The sequence below is a fragment of the Maniola jurtina genome, chromosome 7, assembly GCF_905333055.1.
Source record: "Maniola jurtina chromosome 7, ilManJurt1.1, whole genome shotgun sequence".
In the NCBI taxonomy this organism is placed as follows: domain Eukaryota; kingdom Metazoa; phylum Arthropoda; class Insecta; order Lepidoptera; family Nymphalidae; genus Maniola; species Maniola jurtina.
This window is the reverse complement of record NC_060035.1, coordinates 4986207-5013504: the sequence shown is the minus strand read 5'-3', so window position 1 is coordinate 5013504 and position 27298 is coordinate 4986207. Positions and strand designations below refer to the sequence as shown.

General features: G+C 34.8%; 1 protein-coding gene and 1 non-coding gene across 2 annotated transcripts in view; one reads left to right on the top strand and one right to left on the bottom strand.

Moving 5' to 3' along the window:
• Window positions 1-1719: 1719 nt before the first annotated feature.
• Window positions 1720-27298, bottom strand: part of LOC123867046 — a 45399-nt gene continuing 19820 nt past the window's right edge. Inside the window, exons 2-5 of the mRNA XM_045908884.1 lie at window positions 9756-9826; window positions 6423-6604; window positions 4743-5133; window positions 1720-4080 (exon numbers count right to left, since the gene is read on the bottom strand). Of these exons, the coding sequence (XP_045764840.1) occupies window positions 4027-4080; window positions 4743-5133; window positions 6423-6604; window positions 9756-9779 (651 nt within the window). The 5' untranslated portion in view covers window positions 9780-9826 and the 3' untranslated portion in view covers window positions 1720-4026. The remainder of the gene's footprint in view (window positions 4081-4742; window positions 5134-6422; window positions 6605-9755; window positions 9827-27298) is intronic.
• Trnad-guc lies at window positions 20966-21037 on the top strand. The gene has a single exon. It is a non-coding gene; the product is annotated as a tRNA-Asp (tRNA).

Below are 27298 nucleotides of genomic sequence, written 5' to 3'. Positions count from 1 at the left end.
AGACGTCTCGTTTTCATAGATATGTTTTTATTATGCATGAATGTTTTTGATTAGTCAAATAAAATAAATTAAAATAAAATTATTATTTATTTTATTTTGAAGATTCAGAGGCCTGAAATAAATGTGATTTTATGAATTTATTATTTAATATGACTCTATTGTAGTCTGTTGAATCTTTAAGTTTCGATTACATAATCGTTATCAATAAAATGTTTCAAGCCACTAAGCTTTTATACTTTAAGTTGTCAAGAACTTTCCTACAATTGGTAGGTATATCATGTAAAGTTACTATTATATACCTACTTAAACTAGTAATATGTAGTAATATGTTCATAACTTAGGTTAAAAGAAAAAAAAAAGTGTTTTTTCGTGTTCTATATTCCTAAAAAAGGTAAAATCAAACGCATTTCATATTATTAAGTTTCTTTATTTTACATATTTACAAGCATAGGATTTATTTGTCAGTTTATCTATATACATATTATTTTATTAGTTAATGAGACAACAAAGTGTCTCTATAGTGTGATCAATTTCATATAACATTAAATACATATTTAAAAAAATAACTATAACATTTCATAGAAGATTATTTCTTTAGATGGATACGTACAAAGTAAAAGCAAGATGTACAATTATTTACGCTATCAGACTACATAATATAATGGGTACGTACCGACATCATATTAAATAATAAGGCGTCTTCACACATTGAGACAATAATGCATGATAGCAAAAATAATATGTTATGTGAATGGAGTGATACATTATAAAATATTAACTAACAGAAATCACTGAAGAAAACTTTAAGTCAACAAATAGTTCAATATAATATCAAACATCAACATCAATGTAATAATAATAACGTAAATTAATAACTCAAAAATCGCAAGTGTAAAAATAAGAAGATATTACAATATTATCAGACAAACATATTAAATAAGCTGTAACATAAAAATATAACAAAATCAGAAGTTTTGTTACATTTATATTTGAAAGTTACTTTGTTACATGTGCAAGCATCCTTATGCATGTTACAAAAGTTATTTGCTTGATGACGTTTTCTCCATCTCGCTACTTTTTGGTAAACGACAAAATGATTTGCCGTGTAATGAACGAACATAAAGGAACAATAAAGTTTATATAACCGTACAGTAATACAGTGTTTGTTTTCTTAAAGCGCTTAGCTAATCCTTTAAAAAATATGGTGAAATATACCATGTGTGACTTAATTTAGTTTTAGGGTTTTCGTAACATTTTCTCCATGGACTATCGTAAATAAAAATACATAAATAATCATCTCTACTACTTATGAATAAAATATAGAATAAATTAATCTTTGTGTATTTTAATCTACAAAGATATTAGCTTGTGATCAAATTACACATACAACCACCAAACCACACACCATAACCACCTCACAATTCAAATAAGGAAAAATCTTTCAAAAATTTATAGTTACAAAATTTTGATCTAAATCGATTCCCTAAAACCCGCGAGAGCAAAATCTCAATTTTCTGATCCCAGCGGTGGGTTTCGCTGTACGTTGTATATTATGTCAGTCAGTCAGTTTCTCTGTTTATATACAGATGACTATTTGATATAACAAGTGCTACTTAGATAGAGTATTTATAGCATGTATAGAATTATAATCACAAATCAGATAAAATGGCCATACTTCAGTTTAGTACAAGTATAAACTAGGAATTCACGCTTGTTTCAAAAATAAATGTCCACGTTTTTCAATAGCTACATCAAATTGCCGTAATTCAATTGACCGTGTTCAGAATGAGGACACCTTACTAGGGTGAAAACGCACTACTGATACTGGTAATTTTATATGTTTGGTAACAAATGCTTTGCTTGAAATAATGTTGTTTTAAAACACTGAACAGCAAAACATTCAATTATGCTTTTTATTTACGAAATATGAAAAATTTACAAAAAATATCTAAATATATTGAAGCAATTACTATACTTATTTTAGTAGCTTGAATATGATATTATATTCACCTTAATTTTTAGGTAATGATACCTAAAAATATAAGTGAATGTATTATTTTTATTATTGCATTAATAAGACATTGTAGTTGATCGTATATGAATAACCATTTTAATTAGAAATACTACATGGAAACCACATTCAATATAGTTAGTTTGAAACTATCATAAAACACTACATTTTTATACAAATCGAAACCTAGGCTTCATGGTTCACTCGCGTGATTTTCAAGGTTAACATTACCCTTCTCAGGTTCCAGTGAATCGATTTTGATTGTTCTATTTAAAACTGACCAGCTGTATTTCAATCAATCAATAAAGCATAGTCAATTTTCAATTACAATTTTATAATAGTAGAAATACAGTAGTGCGCAAACAGTATGGTCATGAACATGGTCAATACATCAAGCGCACAGTAAATAATTTACCACATCATCTTGGAAGTCATTTCAAAAAGTTGTTGTCACATGTGTCACAGTGTTAGTGCTAATAGTTGTAACGAAACAACTTATGCTACTTATTGCATTTATTTTAGCGACTGGCAGTGAAATATTGATATTATCATTCCAGCAAAGTGCGATCATTTGTTGTAAAGATATTTCTTAAAGTACATGTAGTATTTGTTCAGTACAAGCGCAATAGATTATTGTGCATTTGTTTAACAAGACATACCTATTACATTTTCGGTCTTCTAAACAATTTTGGTTTTACTTTTCTTCAAACACTACTATTATTTTAGAATTAGCGCGTTTTTTAAAGCAATTTGGTTAACCACATAATTGAAAATCCGGGGAAATTTCATCAAAATGGGTCAGTTGCAACAAGGACTACAGTAATATTTAATATTAAAAAAACTTATCCGGTACGAAGCAAATGAAAGGTTGGTACAATGTTACTTTACACTGACGAAGTCGTAAACATTTGAAGGTTTTTATATTTCAACACTATTTTCCGCAATTTTTTCGAATCTAGAAAGATGTCTAATCGCATCCATTTACAAGAACGATATTATTCATTTAAGGTACGATAGTCCATACAGAGAAAATGTTGAAAAGTGGATTGTACTACGAAGCATTGTACTACCTACGTAATTTTATTAGTTGAAAGAACAAAAAGATAATGTATGTGTTCCAATCGGTGATTCATTCAGTCCTCAAATACTGAAAAATAAAGTCATTTTATCGAGTCTCTCTAAGGTACATAATATAAACCGGCAAATAAAATAAATATATTTAAATAAATTCGATCAGGGTAATGTTATAACGATATATAAATTCCACGTAAGTATCTTATAACATCTGGCACTTTTAACTTACGCTACAACTATCTAAAACACCACAGTTGTTAGTTCTTAACAGTTAATATCAAGGATATTTACTGACCATCACGTTAATTGACCATTAATTTGTAGTATAAAATCAGAATATTAGACTTACGTAACAACTCATCATTATAATGTGCTAAATCGGTAAATAACTAATCGAGTTTAATATTTAAGAATTTTTATTATAATATTATTCAGTGCAAAAAAGAATGTGTCTTGTTATTATTTTAATTATAATTGATTTTTTTTTAATTCTTTAATACTAACTCGTTTTAAAATCGATTTTATTATTATAATATTATTATCGATGGTGTTTTCACTGTCCTGAGGAAATGTTATTACGTAAGTGACGAAGTTATGAAAAAGTTACTTTTAAGTAACCAAACGATAGTATGTTATTGTTATGCATATGCAAGACACAAGATCTACATCATACAAATATTTGCCATTTTATATAGAAAATACTTTTGCCTTTAAAAATAAATATTATTATCAAGTAAGTCAATTCGATTCCGGGAACGTAATTATAACTGTTATTTTGTTAGTAAAATAATTTATATACAAGCTTAAAAATACGATGAAAATTCGATAAGGGCAGTAACTTGATAAAATTTAGAATTTAGAAAGTTTTGTTCCTATTTCTAACATAGTATACCTATCTACCGACCATGGTGTTTAAATGTTTAATTCTAATATTACTAATATTAATGCCTAGGTTGCACATACTCCGGCCACGCGTATACTGGTCTGGCTGAATCCTAAAACAAGAAAAAATTACAAATTAACCTTATTAAAAACAAAATAAACCGTAATAGTTAACAAAAAAACCATCAGGTCTTTATTGGTAGGAAGATTAACATACAATTGACGAAAACAAAAATAAGACTGGCCCGTGGCCACTAAATGTTCTCTTCTAATAGAGATCCGAGACATGGTCACTGACTATGGTCTTGGAATGGCGACTTCACACCTGAAAGTGCAACATTGGTAGACCCCTCGCTAGGTTGAGAAACGTCTCAAACGAGTCGCAGGGAGTCCGGATTCAGGCGGTATAAGACCATGGCGAGTCGAAGTCCCTAAAAGAGACCTATTTCCATCAGTGGACATCTTTCGGTTGACGATTATGATGATGATGCTGTATGTTTTTATATTATTACTAGAGGATGCCCGCGGCTTCGTCCGCGTGGATATCGGTTTTTTTAATCCCGTAGGGACTCTTTGATTTTCCGGAATAAAAAGTAGCCTATGTCCTTACCCGGGGTGTATACCATGTCTGTACCAAATTTCATTAAAATCGGTTCAGCAGTTGGGCCGTGGAAACGTAGCAGAAAGATAGACAGATAGACACACTTTCGCATTTATAATATTAGTATGGATATGGATTATTAAATTAATTTCTCAAAACTCATTATTCACTTACTTCTAATGTGTTTCTAAGAGCTCGCTTTGTTGATTCCTTCTCATACTGCCAAAGAAGATCATTGCTTGATTCTGCATTTGGTCCACTAATATCATTGGTTTCAATGTCATTATGCTTAGCATCTTCCTGTCTCTTCTCTCCTTTTCTTGCCTGCAGTTCGTTGATATATGCCGGTACAAAGTAGCGTATACCAATGCCTGGTAACCTTTGAGAGCTGAGAACTTGGGAAGGATTGAAGTACTGTTGGACTGGTTGTCGGTTGATTGTTTGATATCTAGGCTTGTAGGAATTGACGAATCGTTGCGCACTGTTGAGTGGTTGTTCGGTGGTTGTGGGTATATTGAAGATTATTTGGGTGTATTTTGGTTGAGGCACGAAGAGTTGAGGTCTCCTGTTGAAATAAAAAGATGTTAAAGAAAATTGGTCATACTTTTTCTCTTTTGTAAATTATTCTATGCGGCAACCATCTATAAGTTCGCCATTCAGCGTTAATGAGAATATTTTGCCCCCGCCAAATTGAACACTTGCTCCTTTTTAGGGCATCGAAGGCTACGCTGCTAAGCCGGCACTGTCCATCCGTCAAATCTGTCTGTCTGTCTGCAGTCTATCAGTGGGGTGTATCTCATGATCCATAATAGTTAGACAGTTGACCAGAGAGTGTGTCATTTCTATTGCCGCTATAACAACAAATTTCAAAATGGCCGCCATGCAAATTAAAAAAGTAAAAAAGTGTTATTTCTTGCACTATTACGGAACCCTTTGTGTGTGAGTCCATTTCCCACTTGACCGCTTTTCGTAAGATGGTGATTAATTTAAATAGTTGCTCAGAGTTCATGTTTAGCCGCTTTTTATCAAATCCTAAATAAAATTTATAAATTCAAAGATGTGACAGGGAATTAAATGTAAGTCTTATTTTATTCGTAATAAATAGCTGAACATGTAAGAGACCTGTTTCTCTGGCGCTGTAATACTATACCCCAATAAGGCACACAGCCTTATACGCGAGCTCCCTAGTGGTATATCTGACTAAGTCAATTTAGGATTCAGGTCTCATCTAGTGACAGATTCGGCTGTGGCTATCGGCAAAACCATAGGCACTGCTAAGCTTTTAAATGTTCCAGTATAAATGAGCAATCAGGATACATTCAGGAAAACTGGTATCCAGTTGCTAAAGTCAAAAAATGCTGTCAGCTGAAAGCTTGTTTAAAAAACGCCATATCTTTATCCTCGTAATTTCAAGGATTAAGTTTATCTGAGGGTGTAGGTTCTAGTAAGTCATCGTTTTAAAAGAGGAACTGCGGAATTTCTTGTTGGCTTTTAGTAGAATCTGCTTTTCAAACCGAAGTGGTAGAGTCTAGACTGTCATAAGAGCTGGTAAGTCTTGAAGCGGTAATAGCCTAATAGTTAAGGCGTTGAACTCCTATTCGGAGGATGCTGAGTGCTATCCAAGATACGCAACTCTAATCGCCTGAGAATTCTCCACAATGTTCTCAAGGGTGTGTGAAGACTGCTATTCTGCATTTGGCTAGCTTGTGAACTATGGCCCAAACCATTTTCGTTCTGAGAGAAGATCCTTGCGTGATTCCGTGGGGCTGATGGCGGGTTGAGATCATAATGTTATAGAAGCTATAAATTAGCCTAATTGTTTTTTTTTTAATTTTAATGAATGTTCAACGTTACCATTGGGCGTTAGGGTCTGGTGTGTCCTCTACTCTGTCTTCCCAGACCGGCGCGGGTACTCGGTCGGGCTGCGGCGGCGGCAGCGGGTCCGGTATCAGCGGCTCGATGGGCCCATCACTGGTGCCGAACTTGACCTTGATTGAGTGCACGCTAGATACGTACACTATCAGGCAAGTCAGCAACTGTAAACAAAATGTATTTTAGGTTGATCGCAGTCTATTCTGAGGTTGAGATCTACGGAGCCTATTTTGACTTTGTTCCGACTTAAGACACAGTTAAACTTAAACAAACTCTGTCTCTCGTTTGTCCTAACTTTAATTGAAGTCTGAGGAATATCGCAAGAAAAGCACCTGCCCTTCGGCTTCACTTGGGTCCTAATAAACCTCTGAATGAATCGAAAACTAATTACCACTCGAAAAAGCAAGAATGCATATGACTACTGCTGAGGTCATTTGCACTTATAGGACTGAAATATACGCAACTTACGGCTTGTTTCATATTATTCGGTCAGTTTTGTTGTTTTAATATTTCAAAAGTTCGCTAGTAAACTAGTATACCATTACATTTTACGAGTCTAACATACAAAATTATCAATTGGGATGGTGACGCAATTTTATTTGATTTTAACTTAAGTCTTCAAAATTGTATTTTTGTCCTAAATTGATAAATAAAATCATCGTCTCTGAGGAAAGACATGCTCTAAATACAATGCATTAAATTATGTGTATGGAAATGAACTAGGCATAATTTGTATTATGTCATTTTATTACAATAATTGCGAAATAAGGTTATAACTGTCATGTTTTAATTGAGATTAATAATAATTTACGACTTCGTAAATTTTTCCGCAATCTACTGCTACGCATTTTTAATCAGAAATTTTAATCTTTATAGCTAAGAATAATTTACTTCGCTGACCCGTGAATCAAACTATCATTTGGAAGATCGTAAATTAATTAATTAATATTCAACGCAAAAATCTGAATCTCACAGCCTTGGAACCATTACAAATGCTAGTTTATTCTTTCTCACGCACCTCTTCCTATCTCTTGGAACAATTTAATTACAAATAGAGACATTCAGTCATAAAACAGTGAATAATTCGCAGTGGTGATGAAATGTGAGTGTAATAACTTTATTAATTGACTGATGAGTCTGAATTATTACCTGTAGCTAAGTAGGTATTTTCTAGACTCTAGAGTGATATATAAGCCCTTTGATATTCCGGGATTCAAAATAGCCTATGCCACTCTCCAGTTTTTTAAGTAGGTAGGCAATACCCAAGAAAAAAATCGTCGCGCCGATCCGTTTCGTCGTTGCGGCGTGATTAAAGGACAAACTAAGAAACTAATACACTTTCGCATTTAGAAGATCTAGTAGCAGAGATACCTACTAATATCTCACATTTTTGTTAGCCCTTAGCCCTTGTCTCACCACCCGGCACTTGGCTAAGGGTTAAGGGCTGAGAACTGATGATGCAATCTAAAATCGAAGCAGGCCAACTTAGAATAGCAGTTTTTTTAAACCTATACCCATAGATACAAGTGTAAATTAAAAATTTATAACACCCCCGACAAGTGAAGGTTACAGTAACTAGAAAAGAGCTGATAACTTTAAAACGGCTGAACCGATTTTCTTGGATTATAGCTAAGAACACTCTCGATCAAGCCACCTTTCAAACGAAAATACTAAGATGCCACAGACATATACACACGTTAAACTTATAACAGATACACACGTCACACTTATAACACCCCTCTTGTGGGTAGGGGGTTAAAAAGAAAGAAAAGCATCGGTTAACACGTGGTATGATACCGGATCGCTAAATCGCTTGGCGACACAAATCTTTGCCAGTAGGGTGCTAACTTTTAAAGGCTAAATTGACCTATTACAAAATTTGCAAACATTGCAAAATTTACTCAATGAATAGACTTGTAGAATAGATGATATAAATTGCAGATTAATAACAATCACCATTGTTTTTGTTAAATTAACACACCTATCCGCAACCTTCTGGCAATTGTAACGCTTTTAATAAATCCTACGTTTTATCGTAGCATCGTGAGGAATTTGTTAAGTTGTTTTAAGAACGTCGGAATTGCGTATGTCTAATTAGCGTGCGATGTTGGAGTGGTTCAACCAAAATGTAGAGGTTTGCTAAACATAATAGATACATACAATGAGATAATTTTATTTAAATTTATTAAGATCATAAGTAGCAAAATAGAAGAGAAGAATAGTAAATGATACTCGAATTTAAATTACATTACTTAAATGATCCTTGTATTAAATCTCTTGTATATTATTCAAAACTAAATAAAGCCCGCGACTTTATCCACGTTGATGGAAAATCCTATGGGAAATCTTTGCTTTTCCGGGATAAAAAGTAGCCTATGTAAGCCTCCAGGTCTTTAATTGTATTCTTGAAAAAAATCACGTCGATCCATTGCTCTATCCGTCCGTTCACTTTTTATCCCGGAAAACCAAAGAGTTCTCTATTCAATTTAACGAAGGCGCGGGCATTAGACAGTTATTTATAATTTTGTTTCATAATAATAATTAACCTAATGACAAATTAACCCAATTGCACCCCACACATTATAAATTCTTCTTTCAAAACTTAATTTGTGTTTGTAAATTAAAACTATTGACGCATGTAGGTATAATTTACGAGCGATATAGCGCGAGCTTACAATTTTAGCCATACCGATTTGCTACTTGATTTTATGCATGCCAAAGTGCAATATTATATACTATAATGAAACTTGAAAATGTTGACAAGCGGTTCTGGGTAATGTGATGCGTTGCGGTTAGGCCCGTCGTGGTATTTTTGGCTTTAAAGTCCTTAAATTAAATCTATGTCGTCACCACCGTTACTTATTAATTTTATAAAATGTAGGAAAGTGTGTCTGTCTGCTAGCTTTTCACAGCCCATTTGTTTAACCGATTTTGACGTTTGGTACAGATAGCTTGCCTCCCGGAGGGTAGGACACTTCTTTTTGTGCCGGAATATCAAAGAAATTTCCAATGGATCATTAAAAAAATCCGAATCCACGTGGATGAATTTGTGGACATCATCAGCATGTTGATTCACACTTTAACTTCTTGTTTTTTATATCTCGTATAAAAAACAAGAAGTTAAGGTCTGAATCAACATAGTAAATGTATTATGAGCACATGCACATAAAGTTATTCATAAAACTAGTGCTATGTATTTGTACTATGTTAATATCAGATAGAGAACTTAAAAGTGGAAGAGTGGTGGAAATGATAAAATGTTACTTAATTTAGGGTTTATGTAATTTAAAAAAAAATAAAGTATATAAGACTCACCTGAAACCTCAACGAAGAACTCATGTTGTGCTACTTTTGTTTATCGCTAAGTTATCATCCAAATTGGTATTCTGTAACAAACAAAATAACTATTGATTGTACAACCTACAAAAATATAATTAAAAATGAAAACATGCCTCAATCTTTGATTACATTCTGTGATGCGTAGATAAATGTTATCAATGGCAACAAGTTAATGGGTATTTAATATCTGATGAAATATACATCACTATTTTGATGTGTGAGGTACAATAGTGATGTACTTTCAACACCTCTGAAGAAAGTATTCATATCTTAATAAGGAACAAAACGATCTGATCTAGAGTTGCTAATATTACACGTTATAACTACAAGATTGTGAAATGAGTGAGAAAGGTGAACCAGTAAGTAATCTCTGTCCATCACGATGTTTCACGTAAATAGAGCCTGATATTTCATTACAATAAATGCTATGCGTACAGATACTATCTCGTTCTGTTGTAATGAATACACTTTCGCAACTTTTCCGCATGGTTTGTTGATAATTTAGCTAATAACTGTGCAGGAGCAGTCTTCGTTATGCTTACATGATTGTCTCGTAATTCATTAGCTATTTGGTTACTTGTTCTTGATTTGAAATCTATTTGGCACTCGTATCATTTGAATACCTTCTTATTAATCTGATACAACGTTATTATCAGCAAAGAAATTTTGTTTGCGTATAACTACATGACGAAAATGGTTTTAATTACTTTTAGCCCACTTATACTTAGATGTAAGATGTAAAATTTATACCTGGATGTAATAATATGGAAAATAATATCTCGTGGTAATTAAATTCTGAAATAAAAAAATAGTCTAGTCATCTGCCTGCCTAAAGAAACTTTGAGTTTTCATAACGTGCAAATAAAAATGTGAATTTAAAAAGGCAGTTATTTTAAAATCACAGACAAACACTTCAGTTTTATTTATATGTATAGATAAAAAATATTATTAATTACTATATATCTACAAAATGAATACCAATGAATACCTACTAAAACATCAGTAATTTTTATAGTACCTTAATATCCGCAGTAAAAAACACGCATTAACTGGAACACATTAAACGAAATCGCATCAGATAACCTTCTTGAAGGACAACGCACATAAGGTATTTATGTAAATATCGAACAGGTTTTACTGTACCTATTACCATCATAACTCACAACACTAAACCATTGTTAACATACAACGCAGTGGGTACAACATTTTGTAATAAATTTCCTTTTATGCCTTACCTATTCTATATTATTTCAAGGAATAATTTACATCACAGAATATATCCTGTTTAGTAGAAACACCTGGTTAATTGATATAATTACTTTCGCGCCATTTACGAGTATGTTCTGGTAAAAATGCCCGCTCTACATTCTTACGTTGACACGATATTAATCCGCAAACGCATGACGGCTTTGCTTGGTTTTCAGTACTTCCACTCATCACCATCATCTCACCCAACACCGGCCCACTACTGAGCACGGATTTCCTCTCAGAATGTGAAGAATTAGGCCACAGTCCACTACGTTGGTCAGTGCGGATTAGCAGAAATCACATACCTTTGAGGACTTACAATATTAAGTTAGGTACTGTTTTTTTGATATTTGCTACGTTTTAACGTAGGCAGAGTGACCTACGTAGGTCTACGGTCCCGTATGAACAAAATGCCAAACCACACAAAATACAATTTAAGACTTCTCTGACTTTTAAGATGCTTTTCAGTTCTCAGTTTTAGAAGAATTTGCAGAAAGGATTGCAGTCAAGACTCAGGACTGCAAGTAAGATTCATTCTCATTGATTCATATCTCAATTATGAATAAAATGAATAAAATGTAGTATAGAAGGAATGTAGTATAGAAGAAGATAATATAGTACTTATTGTCAGCTGAAAAGTTAGTCACATGTCGCGTTGTAATGTAATTTTTAGATCACTGATAGGTATACTTTCTATCATTGATTTTCTTTCCGTTTACTGTCCTAGGTACTCGTACCTACTATATACCCGTGAGTAACATCACAGCACACTTCAGCCACCAAGATTCAATCAAACTATACGTAAGTACTCTCTGCTTTAATTGCGTACTTGCGTAAGTAGATTTGTCATACTAAAGTCTAATTTCGTTTAGTGTTTTAAATTTAATGAAATAACGAATTATCTAGCTGCAATGGAAGCAGAATCGTGATTTTACTTAAGTAACCTTTTAACGGGCGAATCGTCAAGTTAGATGACAAGTTTAAATTGAAAACTAGGATATTAACAGAATGGAAAATTGTTTTCAGTATAACAAACGTCATGATAAATCAAAGTACCTATGAATAAGCGCTGGCGGCGTTACCCCAAAGCTATCAAATGATTGTTAAAATATTAACCCTTTGATACCTATAAGTTAGGTATCAAACTATCTAACAGATAAAAAAGTGATCCTTTAAGGGTTCCGTTTTTCCTTTTTAGGTACGAAACCCTAAAAAAGACTATTATAGCAAATCAGGATATCATCATGATGGCCATCATGATAAACCCATCGCCAGCTTCCTACTGAGCACGGATCTCTTTTCAGAATGAGAAGGGTTTAAACCATAGTTCACCACGCTGGCTAACCGCTAATTGCAGATTGGTAGACTTCATATAGGTATCTTTGAGAAAATTATGGAGAACTGTCAGGTTTTTTTCACCGTCAAAGCGTTCCTGCGGGATGTTTAAAAACTTAGACCCACGCAGACAAAATCTCGGGCAACAGTTAATACACCTACTCGCCAAATTGAAAACCTCCTCCATTCTTAACCGACTTCCGATAAAGAGGAGGTTCTCAATTCGGCGCGCATTTGGAAGTCAGACAAGTAGAAGTAAGAAAAACTAACAAGTTTAATTAAAATTGAACATTCTCAACGATGCCAAAAGCACCACAATAAATCACAGTGACTCGTCTTATGTGTAATCTCTTGAGCAATCCTTTTTGCTGCCAATTCCTTTTATTTACAGCGCGTGTTGCCTGTTCGTCACACCAATTCACGACGTCGTGATCTGAATACAAAGCTGGTACATTCAGTATCTTCTTTGTAAGCTGTAAACGTTAGATCACACGAGAGACATTTGGTCTTTAAACTTTTTGTCTCGTTGACTTACGCATGATTTAATCATCATCATTAGCAAGCAACCTGTCAATGTTTTATCTAATGAGCGTCACAACACCCAAATCTAACCTTAGATTTCCTTATCCAGCGATATCCCATCACCTTCTTTAAATCGTCGGTCAATCGTGCTAAATTTTATGTATGCGGTGTCCACTCTAGGACTATTGGAATCCAAGGGTCGCATTCACTCCTTTGAAAAACATAGCCTGCCATGTACCACTAAATGCCTAGTCCGGCGCACATCCCAGTCTAGGCGACGGCGACGAGACAAAAAAATATACCTATTACAAAAAATCCCTAGTCAGATATAACGCTAAGCCATTAAATGTAACAAAAAGATTTTGAGATCCGCTTTTAAAATGGAGTCTCAATATTTCTTCAAATGAATACGAAACGAATGTCTTGACTGCCATGAGTTAGTGATTTTCTTAACGCATGGGTTAAATGGTCTAATTTTAAAATATTCCTTCGCTAATTATTGTGCTAAATCAATTATTTCACAAAATATTTGATTTCCAAAAACTGTTTAATTTCTTTACCTTTTATTCACTGATATAAACATTGCTTTCACTACAACCTAATTACCCTTTAAAATATGATTAGTAAGTAAATTAACTATGAAAATTTTAGAAGATACGTCTCGAAGACATAAAATGTCACAAAGAATCAACCAAATACCAGATGAAACAAGAAAAGGGCACTTGTTGTTGTGTACATCTATACATATAATAAAATTGTAGAAAAGTGGTGTCTGTACAATGGAAATATATAAAAAAAAAGTAGCAGGGGTTGTTATTATATCGATGCCGAACCCGAAATTGTAATTAATTTTTTTTTTGTCTGTTTGTCTGTTTGTCTGTTTGTCTGTTTGTCTGTGTGTTTGTGCACGCTAATCTCAGAAACGGCTTATTCGATTTAGATACGGTTTTCACTAATATATTGTAGTAAGCTTCACTTAGGATTTAGTGTTTATTTCATGTCAATCGGTTCATAAATAAAAAAGTTATGTCAATTTAAAGAATCACGGCGCCTCGCGCCTGAGCGTCCGTGGCTATATAAAGCGCGAAAAGTCACTATTCCACGCGAACGAAGTCGCGGGCACAGCTAGTTAATTAATAATACAGTACATATACCAGTTTTGCCGTCATAAACTTGGTATTTATATCAATAAATCATAAGAACATTTACATCTCTGCAATGCCTGTCAGAATGTTCAACATCAATGTTTATATGACTGATCTCCACTAATTCAAGTACGCTGGACTTTCGATTTCCGACCTATTTTGAAGCAACTTGATTTTGCCATTTTGGTGCTGGGTAGCAGCAGTGAGCGTCATGTGAACGTACTCGGTACTAAATGTTAGTGATGAAACATTTGTCAACATAGTGTAAACACGAAGACCATTTGACACAAAATGGTAAAGTGAATTTCGATTAGTAGGTACTTACTTATTGTAGGTAGGTACGCTCGGCGCGTTAGAGCGCTTCGAATTGGCACAAAAAAATAGCTATCATTTTGTATAGCATACCATATCCAGCGTGTATGTTGTCCACTTCAGTGGTTTATATAAAAACACAATCCGCACATTTCGATTCCATTAACAACTGACATTTCATTAAAAATGATCTCACAAATTTAAAACTTGATTCAACATTGAACTATGAAACTGACCAAGCAATTTAAACGCAGATGTTATTGCATGTAAGCATGTGTGATTTAAAAAATTTACTTATGCACGAAATTACTTAACGTTCATTTTTTCGTTTAATGAAGCGATTCAATACGAGACTGCTTAGTTATGTAAATAGGTACTAACTTTATAATGGGGTTTCAAAGAATTTACCTAGATAGAAGAATACAAACCGCACAGTAACACAGGATTAGAAAATTTCATAGGAAATGGAAACTCCGGAACTTTAAAATAATGTTGGCAGGTTTTGCTTGAAAAAAATAATTGAATTAAAAAGCTTTACGAGGCAATAATAGTTCTTTTCTTTGGCAATAATTAGTTCCAAGTTTGTAAAAGTCACTTTCCACTTTATAAGTATGTACAAATCACAAACACTTCGATTGTACCAATTATGTTAATTTAATTTCCATCTTATTTTTGAAATTAAGAAAAGAGCCGGGTGGCTTACTTTTCATTTTCATTACTCATAATAAATAAGATAGGTATATTTTTTTAAATATAATGTTGATAGTTCGAGAGTTTTTATTGGTAGCTGATAATAATAAATCATTTTTTTTTTTTATTCACTATAGGTAAGCGCTTGACCACAATCACACCTGATGGAAAGTGATGATGTGGTCTAAGATGGGACGCGCTTACCTAGAAGGTGCCTATTCACTCTTGTTTTAAAGATACCCGGATTGTAATTGGTAGGAAACACAGATCGCGGAAGAGTATTCCAAACCTTAGCCATGCGTATGAGGAATGAAGACGCAAAACGTTTTGTGCGTGTAGATGGAATGTCGACGACATAAGGATGGAAACTCGCCCCATAAGGATGGAAACTCGCCCATACTTATTATACAAAAGTATTTTGTCTGTAGGTATGTCTATTATTTTTTCACGGCCCCTCTAGTCAACCAATTTTAATGTTTGGCACAGAGATAGCTCGCATTTTGGAAATGGACATAGGCTTTTTACCCTGGAAAACCAAAAGATAGTCACGGGCTTAAAAAAACCTAAATCCATCCGGACGGAGTCGCACATATTATCACCTAGTTACATAATCAATCACGAATGCACAAAATACATCACAGTGACACTGAAACAAATGACTAAAACAAATTGTGAACACTGCAATCCATCAATAAATAATTATCTCGTGTGATCATAACCTCAAAACAAATACCATCCAGTAAGAAGCATAACTGTACATAACAGTACATAGTACTATTACATTATTCTGTGACAGTACATAATATAGGTACCTAATTACTTTGACTCAAGCTTCCGGCAGTAACTTCCTTTTAATGGGTATAAAACACGGTCAACAATCATTACTATAATGTGACTTATCTCCACTTATCTTTAAAGCATGGTTCACACCATTGATGGTATACATAGTCGAGCACAAGATACTAAAAGAATTTACATGAATGAACTAAAAAACCATGAAAATGTGGACACACACACACACACACACACACACATGTGGACTCAGAATTAAGGACTGTCCAATAAATAAAAACTCTCACTCTCTAACTGTGGTCAATTAAGCAGAGTTTTCAGTACCATTTGTTGTCATAATTACTCAAAATTATGAGTACCTATTTGATTGTTTAATTACGATTGAATTGATTATGATTGTATTCGTGCCTTCGTATAAGTCTTTGGCGCCTCTTGAAGGTATACCTATTTTAACCGAATAGGAATTTGTACAGGGCGTGCTGAATCCGATTGATATTAACAGTCACACCCACACAATTAATGCATATTATTACTCAATTACCTACTGGACTATTATGCATGCCCTTTCTTGTATCTAGTACACTTAAATATTATAGCTTCAAATACAAAGTTGCTGTATCTCAGAGAATTATTATACGAATCATTATGTGAAATTATTGAATGAATAAATGCATACCTAAAGAATTATATTTACAACACGCCCTTGCCTACCTATGTAATTCATCTAATATAAATTAAAAAAAGAATCTAATCCATACAATATCGTTCCCAACTACTTAATCGAGAGCAATCCCTCGTGTTATCGTGCAATTTGCAAAGCAACCTTTACACGATAGCCAGGCCGGTTAGACCGAGGCTAAACGGTATAACATTAGAAACATAGAAATAAAATAAACTTTTACAAGTACTTTTACTACCGAGAAGAACCAGCAAGAACTGTTTTCTAGATTCGATTTGTACAATCCCGCGCATTGCTGAAGCAAGCGAGCTGCAAGTCAAATCCACGATCATTTTCATAATCTTTGATCGTGTACCATGCTTTTTTCAGGAGAATACTTTTAATAAAAAAAATTAATTTATGTGAAAGTAAGTCTTAAATTGATTGCGGATTTTTTTTATAAAAGATTTATAATATTGACAAGGATAATATAGATTTTTCGTAAACCCAACAGACCGAAGCCGCGAGCTTTCGTTAGTTTAAAATATGTATTCGTATTAATTTATGACTACCGTTCACTAGGTTATGTTATGATAGTTCTCACACAAATGGGGGTTTTAATGATTATGTTAATGTACAGAAAAACAAGAAAGTATCATATATTACGTCCAAGATGTGCCCTTTCTCTGGCTGGTATTAGAACTGGTTTTCTTATATCATAATAATGTCAATCTTGTTCTTACAAAATTAAAGAGTAAGGAGCTTCGAAGAAGATTCTAGGGATTTTATACTTTAAGTATCTACTGGGCATTTTTTAAGGAAAATGTTCTATAAAACTTAAAGCTAGCTTTATATAATTAGTGTTAAAACCATGCCCGCGTTGAATGATGTCAAGATAGTGGTTGAATTTCCGCGCTGGATACTTAGTCAGATTGCGTCAAAAATGAGGCAGCCGTTATGTTACCAGATGACGCTAAGTATTAAGAGGGCTCTCTCCGTCACTCGTTTCATACAATCGTAGTTCCAATGTCATTTGAATATTAAGCAACCAAAGTCCATGAAATTTTGCAGACATATTCTAGAAACTAATATCTATGTCTGTGGTTTTCCAGATTTCTGTTAAAATATTCGGTTTCAAAGTTACGCGGTCTTAAAAATTTTCATACAAATCTTTGAGCCCCTGTAATTTTAAAACTACATATTTTTAGAAAAATCTAAAACACCACAGACACAGATATTAGTTTCTAGAATATGTCTGCAAAATTTCATGGGCTTTGGTTGCTTAAGATTCAAATGAAATTGGAACTACGATTGTATGAAACGAGTGACGGAGAGAGCCCTGTTAACCGCGGAGAAATATATCTTGAATTTTTAGGCACTAAGACTTCATGGTCTTAATGCTAAAAAAATGACTCCCGATCCTGATGCTGTTTTCCTGCTACGAGGTGGAGCATAAATGCTATTACTAAGTGATATACTAATAATTTTAATAATAGGTAAGAAGACTTCTGTTACATTGACATGTTGTCGCTTAGTGCGCTCGTGAAGGCTACCCACGCAATTATGTTAAATCGTGGTCATGCCATCATTAGGAAAATTATTTATGATGCCCTCTCTGGCGTCCGTTATTAACGTCTATTAACTACCTACCTACTACAAAACAAAACATTAACAGAATGTAAATATTTACACAGAGCCGTGAAATAACAAGTGTAAATTAAAAATTTATACCACCCAACAAGTGAAGGTTACAGTTACTAGAAAAGAGCTGATAACTTTCAAACGGCTGAACCGATTCTCTTGGATTATAGCTAAGAACACTCTCGATCAAGCCACCTTTCAAGTAAAATCGGTTTATTAGTTTAGGAGCTACGGTGCCACAGACAGATACACAGATACACACGTCAAACTTATAACACCCGTCTTTTTGTGTCGGGGGTCGATAAGAAGAAAAGACAATTTTATGGTAGCTTATTTACACTGATACAATCTTAACTTATTTTTCGACTTACGAGTATAAAAAAGGGTGAAGGTTCTTAACTATCAGAGTATTGTTTACGAATATTGAAATTCTCCATAAACAAAATGGTGATCCAAGGAACTGTTTTATCACATCATTCATACACATAATAAAAACATTTTTTTAAACTTATCACCAAATACTTCACTTCCTGTTTTATTAGGTTAATAATGTTTTATAAAACCAAATCGAAATTTAATGTCAGTGCATAATGAACGCCGGCAAGCAGCGTTCATGATCAGCTAATGACATCATTCATGGAACAAGGTTAGCGATTCGACGCGATGGCTTGGCTGAGCGGTGTATGGTAATGACATAACTTAGTTCTCAATTGATTTAGAAACCTGTGGAGGAGGATCGTGCAGCTACAGTGTTTTAATCAATATTACAGAAGTGACTTATAGATTTTAAGTTGTTTCGTGCGTATACTTAATGCTGGCTTATAACGTGTTGAAGATACCTATGTTACGATATAGTGCGCTCTGGCTAGCTAAATACTTCAAAGTCTATCTGGAAGAACATATAAATTATAATGGCACGACCTCGTCCACGTAGATCTATGTCTTTGAAAATCCCGTAGGAACACTTAGATTTTCCACTATAAAAGGCTTAGAAAAGAAAAACCAGTGTACGTCTCCGGAATGCAAGCTATCTCTGTACCAAACGTCATGCCAAACAGCACGATCCGTTCAGTAGTTTGAGCGGTGCGTTGATAGATAGTCAGTCAGTCAGTCAGTCAGATTTTCCTTTTATATATTTAGGTTAGCTTAGATTTTAGCTTCTGTCGATAAGCTGATTTACCCAGTAGGTAAGGATTTATTGTGATGTAAATTTATATCAGCTGATCCAAAATGATAGTTGATTAAAGACGAGGTGCGTGCTCCAACATTCCAAGAAATATATTATCACATAATATCGCATTTTAAATTATGAATAACAAACTATTATAGACAACTAGCTTACCTTTTAAATCACTACGTTTAATAAAATTAACCTGTCGTATATTAATGAATTTATGATAGGTGTATTATAAACTCAGTATAATGTTAGTGACATTGTAAAGAAACAACTTAAAAAGTGTCCGATATTAATATTTAATAAAGCCTTTAATCGATGGTAATTTAGATTTTATCTGTTGTACAACAGTTGCTTTACCAGATTAGTGTTAACACATTCATTCACGTTTTATAACCGAAGGTGGAATAGTCACTTGGAAGCTAACAGTCCTTCTAAGGATGTATAGACTGAAATAAACATCTCTGATCTAAGTACGGTAAAGATTTATGAAGGCAATGTCTTATTAGTTAACTGCATAAAAGTAAGTACATATCTTAAGGAATTCCGCAGGCGGAGTTTTCTTCGGTATTTAATCCGCGCGGATATGACGCTCCCCAGAATTCCGTACAAATTTTTCTTAACGCGGAATTTTACTAGATTTGTCCCTAGCTTTAAATCATCTCAGCATGTTCCGCAGTCTGCTGATTCTAAACCCTTATATGCTTGGATAAGTACAATTTTTTGCACGAAGCAATTGCCATAAAGTTTGACGTTAAGTACTTAACTAAAACAAATTGATCATTATCCCAAAGATGGACCTAAAATCCATTTGTAGTCATTAGCACTCCACGTAGAAACCAATATTGGCGTGGATCTTAAATCTATCAAAGAGAAGGTGTTTGTTTACATCGTTGGTACAATTAGTCTCAATTGAAGTTTTACTCATGCATTACAACCGTTCGCACTTATGTCACTGATTGTACCTTACCTACATAATCACGCATCATTATGTTAGATTAAAATGTATAATTAAAACTTGTTTTTGCCTCTAACAAGCCATTGTTCAACGCAAATCTTTTACACGGTAATTTATATTGGTTAAAAAAACACGGAAGTCCGTACGAAATACGAACATCCTTTTTAAAAAACTCTTCAGAAAAAATGTTAGTGATTTCATTGTTTAAATAATTATTATGAATAATTTAATATTAGAATATAATTGTTAGAAAAAATGTTTGTAATTTCATTGTTTGAAATAAGAATGATACTTTAATTGTACAAATTAAATTTTTCATAAGCAGTGATAGCCTAGTGGTTAAGACGTCCTATCCCGGGGGTCGGGAATTTGATCCCGGGCATGCATCTCTAACTTAGAAACTATGATCACTTGCTTTAACATAAAGGAAACATCGCAACCTGCATGTCTGAGAGTTTTCCATAATGTTTTCAAAGGTGTAAGTCTGCCAATCCGCAGTTGACCAGCATGGCAGACTGTGGCCTTAACCCTTCTTAATCTGAGAGGAGATTCGTGCTCAGTAGTGGGCTAGTGAAGGGTTGATGATGATGATAATGAATAAATTACTTAATAAACAAATTACTGTTCTGTAACTAAAATATTATTCCCAAAGGAAAGGTTCCTGTCTTGCCAAAAAAATTATGGTTTGTAATTTCAACTTTGTACCCATAGTCCTCGGTAGTATAGTGGTAAGTATCCCCGCCTGTCACGCGGGAGACCGGGGTTCGATTCCCCGCCGGGGAGACCTTTTGTTTAATATATTAAATTATCTAACTAACATATTTTTACTTTTTAAATAATAAAAATACAAAAAAACGCGATAGATTTAATTACACAATAAATATTAAATACAATCGATTCAATTGTTTCAATCAGAAATACCTATCCAATTTATAATCATTAATTATAATTAATTTGAGCTCGCAAATTAATCGGTCCATCTAAATAAATAAAAAATCTTTGGAAATACAGACTAAGGCACAAAGTCCACCCGTAGAATGCGGTGGAGCGGAGGTGGTGGTCTTTCTTTATGGAGTTTTATCTTATTTTCTTTGGCATATCGAGTATCGAGGCTAGCGCGCTGGCACGCAGCACTTCACGTACGATCTGTGAGTTGTGACGATCCTGTGCATCTTCTACGTGTTTTGTTTTCAGTATGTCCAATTAAAATATATAGAGTTAAGTTTTAGTTCTATCAAGAAAACGGTTTCACTCCACTCCGGCTGTATGCGTCGGCCGTTATTTATCTCGAGCGGAAGTTCAATGCAAGCTATTTTTAGCATCTTAATTGATATTAAACCGTAACCAAATTGGTTATACTGCTAAATAAATGAATCCTCCACCTTATAAGGCTATTAATAAATCGAGTGTTGATAACATTTTGTCGCGTAACGTTTAATAGCCGTTACGCAAGATCGGCGTCGGTCGACCATGACCTCGGCTCTCGTTGAGGCGTACAACCGGCTGTGTTCATTTGCATCTTCACTACGCAGCTTTAAACGTTTTTGTTTCGTTTTAAGATGTTTTATTACATTAGTATTTATTACTAGATGATGCCCGCTACTTCGTCATGGATTTAAGATTTTAAAAATCTCGTGGGGATTATTTGATTTCCAGGATGAAAAATAGCCGATGCCAGTCTCCAGGATGCATCATCCATGAAAATATATGGATTTAGTTTTTTTTTTTAATCCTTAGGAACTCTTTGATTTTCGGGGATAAAAAAGTACCTAGTCTATACCCGTCTCCAGGATAGCTATATGTGTACCAATAGATGATGCCCACAACTCCATTTACGTGGATTTAACTTTCTTAAAAGTCCCGTGGGAACTCTTTGATTTTCCGGGACAAAATGTACCGAATGTGCGTCTCCGGAATACAACCTATACCTATCTGTAATGAGTTTCATACAAATTGATTAAAGAGGTGGGCCGAGAATAAGTTGCAGACAGATAGACGGGCATACATACTTTTGCATTTATAATAGGTACTACCTACTATGGATTCTTTAATTCGTTATATATACTTTTTCTAAAAGATCCTAATCTAGATGATCTGCTTCTGTTAGTACTTTAGTCAACGTTCTTTACAATAAGTAGGTTGGTATAATTATTATATTATCACTAGCCGAGACCCGCGACTTCGCCCGCGTGGATTTAGGTTTTTCGAAATCCCGTGGGAACTCTTTGATTTTCCGGGATAAAAAGTAGCCTATGTGCTAATCCAGGATATTATCTATCTCCATTCCAAATTTCAGCCAAATCTGTCCAGTGGTTTTTGCGTGAAGGAGTAACAAACATACACACACACACACACACACACACACACACACACATACAAACTTTCGCCTTTATAATATTAGTGTGATAGTGTGATTACTTAAATAATCTGCTCTTGTTTATTTTTGTGATCTCTGAGGTCAGAGCTCTAGTTTTGAGCATGACCATTTCAGCGAATGTTACATGATACTTAGAAGCTCATATAAAAATAACAAGCGACATTAAAAACGTCGAATGCTTTATGTTTTGTACAATGCTTAGGGTTATCAGCAACTTAAGACTCCTATCCTCCGGGTCTATGCTTAGCGAATTTTTGCGTTTCATGCTCAACGCTGCTCGATTTGCCAGCATAGACGCATCTTTAAATTTAAGATAAAACGATTGTAGCAAACGATTTACTAGACAAAGACCAAGAACAAATCCTTATAAGTTCACGTACGTCTGGTACGTGAACTTATAAGGATTTGGTTATGATGGAATAGGTACCCATCTCTATGTAATACCCATCTCTATGTAATAATATAATATAAGGAGTAAGAACTTCAAAGAAAAGATCTTTTGAAACGTAACCTTTTGGCAATCATCTGATTGCTAAAAGGCTGATGGAAGATTAAGTATTAAATTAAGCATGAAACAAAGCCGATTTAATCTGAACTTTTAATATTCTGTATTCGGATGGCATCGAATCAGGTTCACTCGATTACCTAACTTTCACAACGATTCGGCGATGGAGGTCATAAGTTACGTGAATCGTACCGCGATTGTTTATTACCAAAAGCCAAAACATGACCGAGAGGCACGTGCAATACCTAATTACAACTCATCGTTCTTTACATGCCTTAAGGTGAATCCACTTTAGGTATTGCAAAACCTTTTAACGACCTTCCTGCGGCAGCGGTGAGTGCTATGGTCTTGTAAGTGAGAGCTTTCAGGTTATTTTACGGCAGACTCAACTTAGGCACTTATAAGTTCTAACTTATGTCATTCTAGCTTAGCTTATAAAGAGGGGTCTCTCCGTCACTCGCTCCTTACAAACGTAGTTCGTCTCTCATTTGAATACTAACCAATCATACTCAATGGAATTTTGTAGCAACGTTCCGGGAACTAATATCTATGCCTGTGGTTTTCCAGATTTCCGTTAAAATATTCGGTTTCAAAGTTACGCGGTCTTAAAAATTCACATACAAATCTTTGAGCCCCAGTAATTTTAAAACTACATATTTTTAGAAAAATCTAATACACCACAGGCACAGATATTAGTTTCTAGAATATGTCTGCAAAATTTCATGGACTTAGGTTGCTTAGTATTCAAATTAAATTGGGACTACGATTGTATGGAGTAAGTGACGGAGAGAGCCCTGTTAACAGATTTAGCAGTAATTAGGCAGCTTGATTTCTATGCACGGTTAAATCATATGATCACTGAATATTAAAACTTGTTATTCTTCCTTACAACTACACGCTCAATTAAGGTTGAAATTACCACGACACCTACGTAACTCTACTGCAACAAGAATTTAATAATAGCGTTCAATGATTCAGTATCCATACATTATAACGTTTTACGGTTACTTAATAACTTGATAATAGATTTAACGCTATCCAAGAGGTCAAAAGCTAAGGAAAAGTGATTAGTAAATTTATCATAGGCTCAATTATACTAGTTTTGTACGGGCACTATCTCACTAGGACACCAGTGGCGGTGCAACTAGTCGCGCTACCAACAAAGTGGAGGTATCTTTGGAGGATACCTCATCTGGTGTCCGCTTGGATGCGCAACCAACCGTTGGTGGCTGGCGCAACCACTAATATGTACATAGACTTATTTGGTGTCTCACTTACTCGAGTCCACCAGTAACCAGTTACACTACCAGCTAGTGCGTGACAATGATATTTGCAAGTGTGTACACTGTTTTTGTCCGGCAATAGTTGTCACCCTGGTATGTGCTCTGATGTTTTTCGTTTGGCAGTTCAAGACCGGAGGCACCAAAATGGTGTCTTGGTGAGATATTTGCCTAATATTTCGCAATTGCGAGGGAACTTTCAGTATTAAATTGCGGTAGGTACAACCGCAACTCATCCCAAACCTATCACGACAGAATTGAGAACGAACGTTTACGAAACTCTTCAAATATACCTACTTGTATTATATTAAATGTTACACGGATTTTACACGACTTTTTATAGTGGAGAATAGTCATAAATCTTGTCAAAGAAAGTGCAGGCTTGCTTTCGGTGGCAACAATGGAACATTACTGGAACAAGTTCCGATATTTTATCACCAACGCACATTCGTATTATATACCAGCTGACTTGTTAGGTATTTGAGCTTGGCACGGCTAGAGTTTCCTACCTCCATTCTATATATTCTATTAAAACGACTAATAATATGAATAATTAATACCAATAGACCTTCTCATAAAATACTCTAAATTATAATGATATCCATTGCACTGAATATAGTACATACAAAATAGGTATGTACGTAGTTGTGTTTTTGTTCGCAGCCTATCACGGGCCCAGTACTACTAAGAACGGTTCTCCTCTAAGAGCTAGAAGTGTTGAGGCCATAATTCATCACGCTGAGCAAGTGCGGATTGACAGACCTCAGTCACCCTGAGAACATTATGGAGATCTAAGCAGGTTTCCTCATGATGTTTAACTTCACCGTTAAAGTAAGTGATATAATTGCATAAAACGTACATTATGTCCGAAAAGTTAAGATGGAATATAATAATTCATAACTCAAAATTTAAAAAAACCCCAACAAACTAACTTTCAAACCTCTATAAGAAAACTAGAAAAGAGCTGATAACTTTCAAACGGCTGAAGCGATTTTTAGCTAAGAGTACTCTCGATTAAGCCACCTTTCAAACAAAAAAAAAAACTAAATTAAAATCGGTTCATTCGTTTAGGAGCTACGATGCCACAGACAGATACACAGATAAACAGATACACACGTCAAACTTATAACACCCCTCTTTTTGGGTCGGGGGTTATTAATAATTCGATTGACCTAACAGAAAAGAAGTTCTATGCTCTCTCTTTTTAAGATTAATTAGTAAATTGCAAAGAACCCATCCTCAACCTATCACGCTATGTTACGAAACCATCTTTCACATGGTTTTTATCGTTGGCCATAAATCTACATAGAGAAAGTCCAATTTTAGAATGGAATACCTGATATCTATTTAATTTTGTACATTAAAATATTTTTCTAATAAAAATAAAATAGTTACAAGCAATCATAGTATTTCTAAAGTTCTAGAGTGAAGACTGTGCACAAGTGATTAGGGGGCGCCCACTACCAAGATGGATTGATTATATAGAGGGTGGGGGAAAATGTCTGGATGAGGAAGGCTGAGGATTCAGGTGGCGGTGCTCTTTGGAAAAGACCTAGTTTAGCACTGGACATCCACACGCTGATGATGATGATGAATCAATCCGAAACCATTGGAGGGATTTGGCTGAAATTCGGAATGGAGATAGATAATATCCTGGATTAGCACATAGGCAACTTTTTATCCCGGAAAATCAAAGAGTTCCCACGGGATTTCGAAAAATCTAAATCCACGCGGACGAAGTCGCGGGTGTCAGCTAGCAAAATAATAAAACCCGGAAAGTCTATATTCTCCAATATTTATATATATACTACCGATAATGTCGACCCGTATTATAAATGCGAAAGTATGTTTGTTTGTTGATCTGTCCTGCAATCACGTCGAAATAGAGCTACGGATTGACGTAATTTTTGGCATACTCATAGTTGAGGACATGAAAAGTGACATAGGCTACTTTTAATCCCGGGAATACAAATGCTGGTTCACTAACTCAGTGTTCACGATAAATGATAGCCACTGAGCTCATTTGACATTGGTTGCTTCTACATTGCTGCTTCACTTAATGATATTAAAATCATTTTGCGTAGAAACCCTTCAATTGATTAGCAAATCAAGTTAGCAAATCAAGTTAGCAAATCACCCTGCAGATCAGAATGTAGGTATCCTTTAAATAGCTTTAAACCAAATCGTGTGTTGAACTTTATTCCGCTTTGAGCAATTTTGTGAGCAATTTTGCGTGTCGTCTTCCAATTAGCATAGAATGGGTACTTGTGGTTTACACAATGTAAGAATTAGAACACATCGTAACATGGTTTAGTAATCTTGTATTATCCACTTGCCTCGTTGGGCGCGAGGTTAGCATGTTCGACTCCAAATGACGAGGTCCTAGGTTCGATTCCTGGGTCGGGGCAAAAATTTGTTAGTACAGTCAGCAACAAAGCTCGGTTTGCACCTGCCAGTACAAGCGATTATGGGCGGGTGCAAGCCTACCTTTGTTGATGTCTGTAGAAGTACCTATTGGATTTTTCTGTTAAGAAATTCTCAATATCTACTAATCTGGAGTTAAGAAGTTGGCGGAGTTTCACCTCCATGCCCGTGAGAGTATGTAAAGCCGTCGGTCTCCAGTTGTGTCGTATTTCCGTACCATCGGGCGAAATTCGCTCGGAAGGAAATTATCAACCACTTGCTGTCAATTTTATACGTACCGTACCATTTTGGACCACATCATCATCATCATCATCATTACCAACCGATAGACGCCCACAGCTGGACATAAGTCTCTTGAAGAGATTTCCAGACCCTACGGTCTTGTTGCGCCTGAATCCAGGCTCCCTGTGACTCGCTTGATGTCTTCTGCCCAGTTTTTGAGTAAAGAAATGATAAAT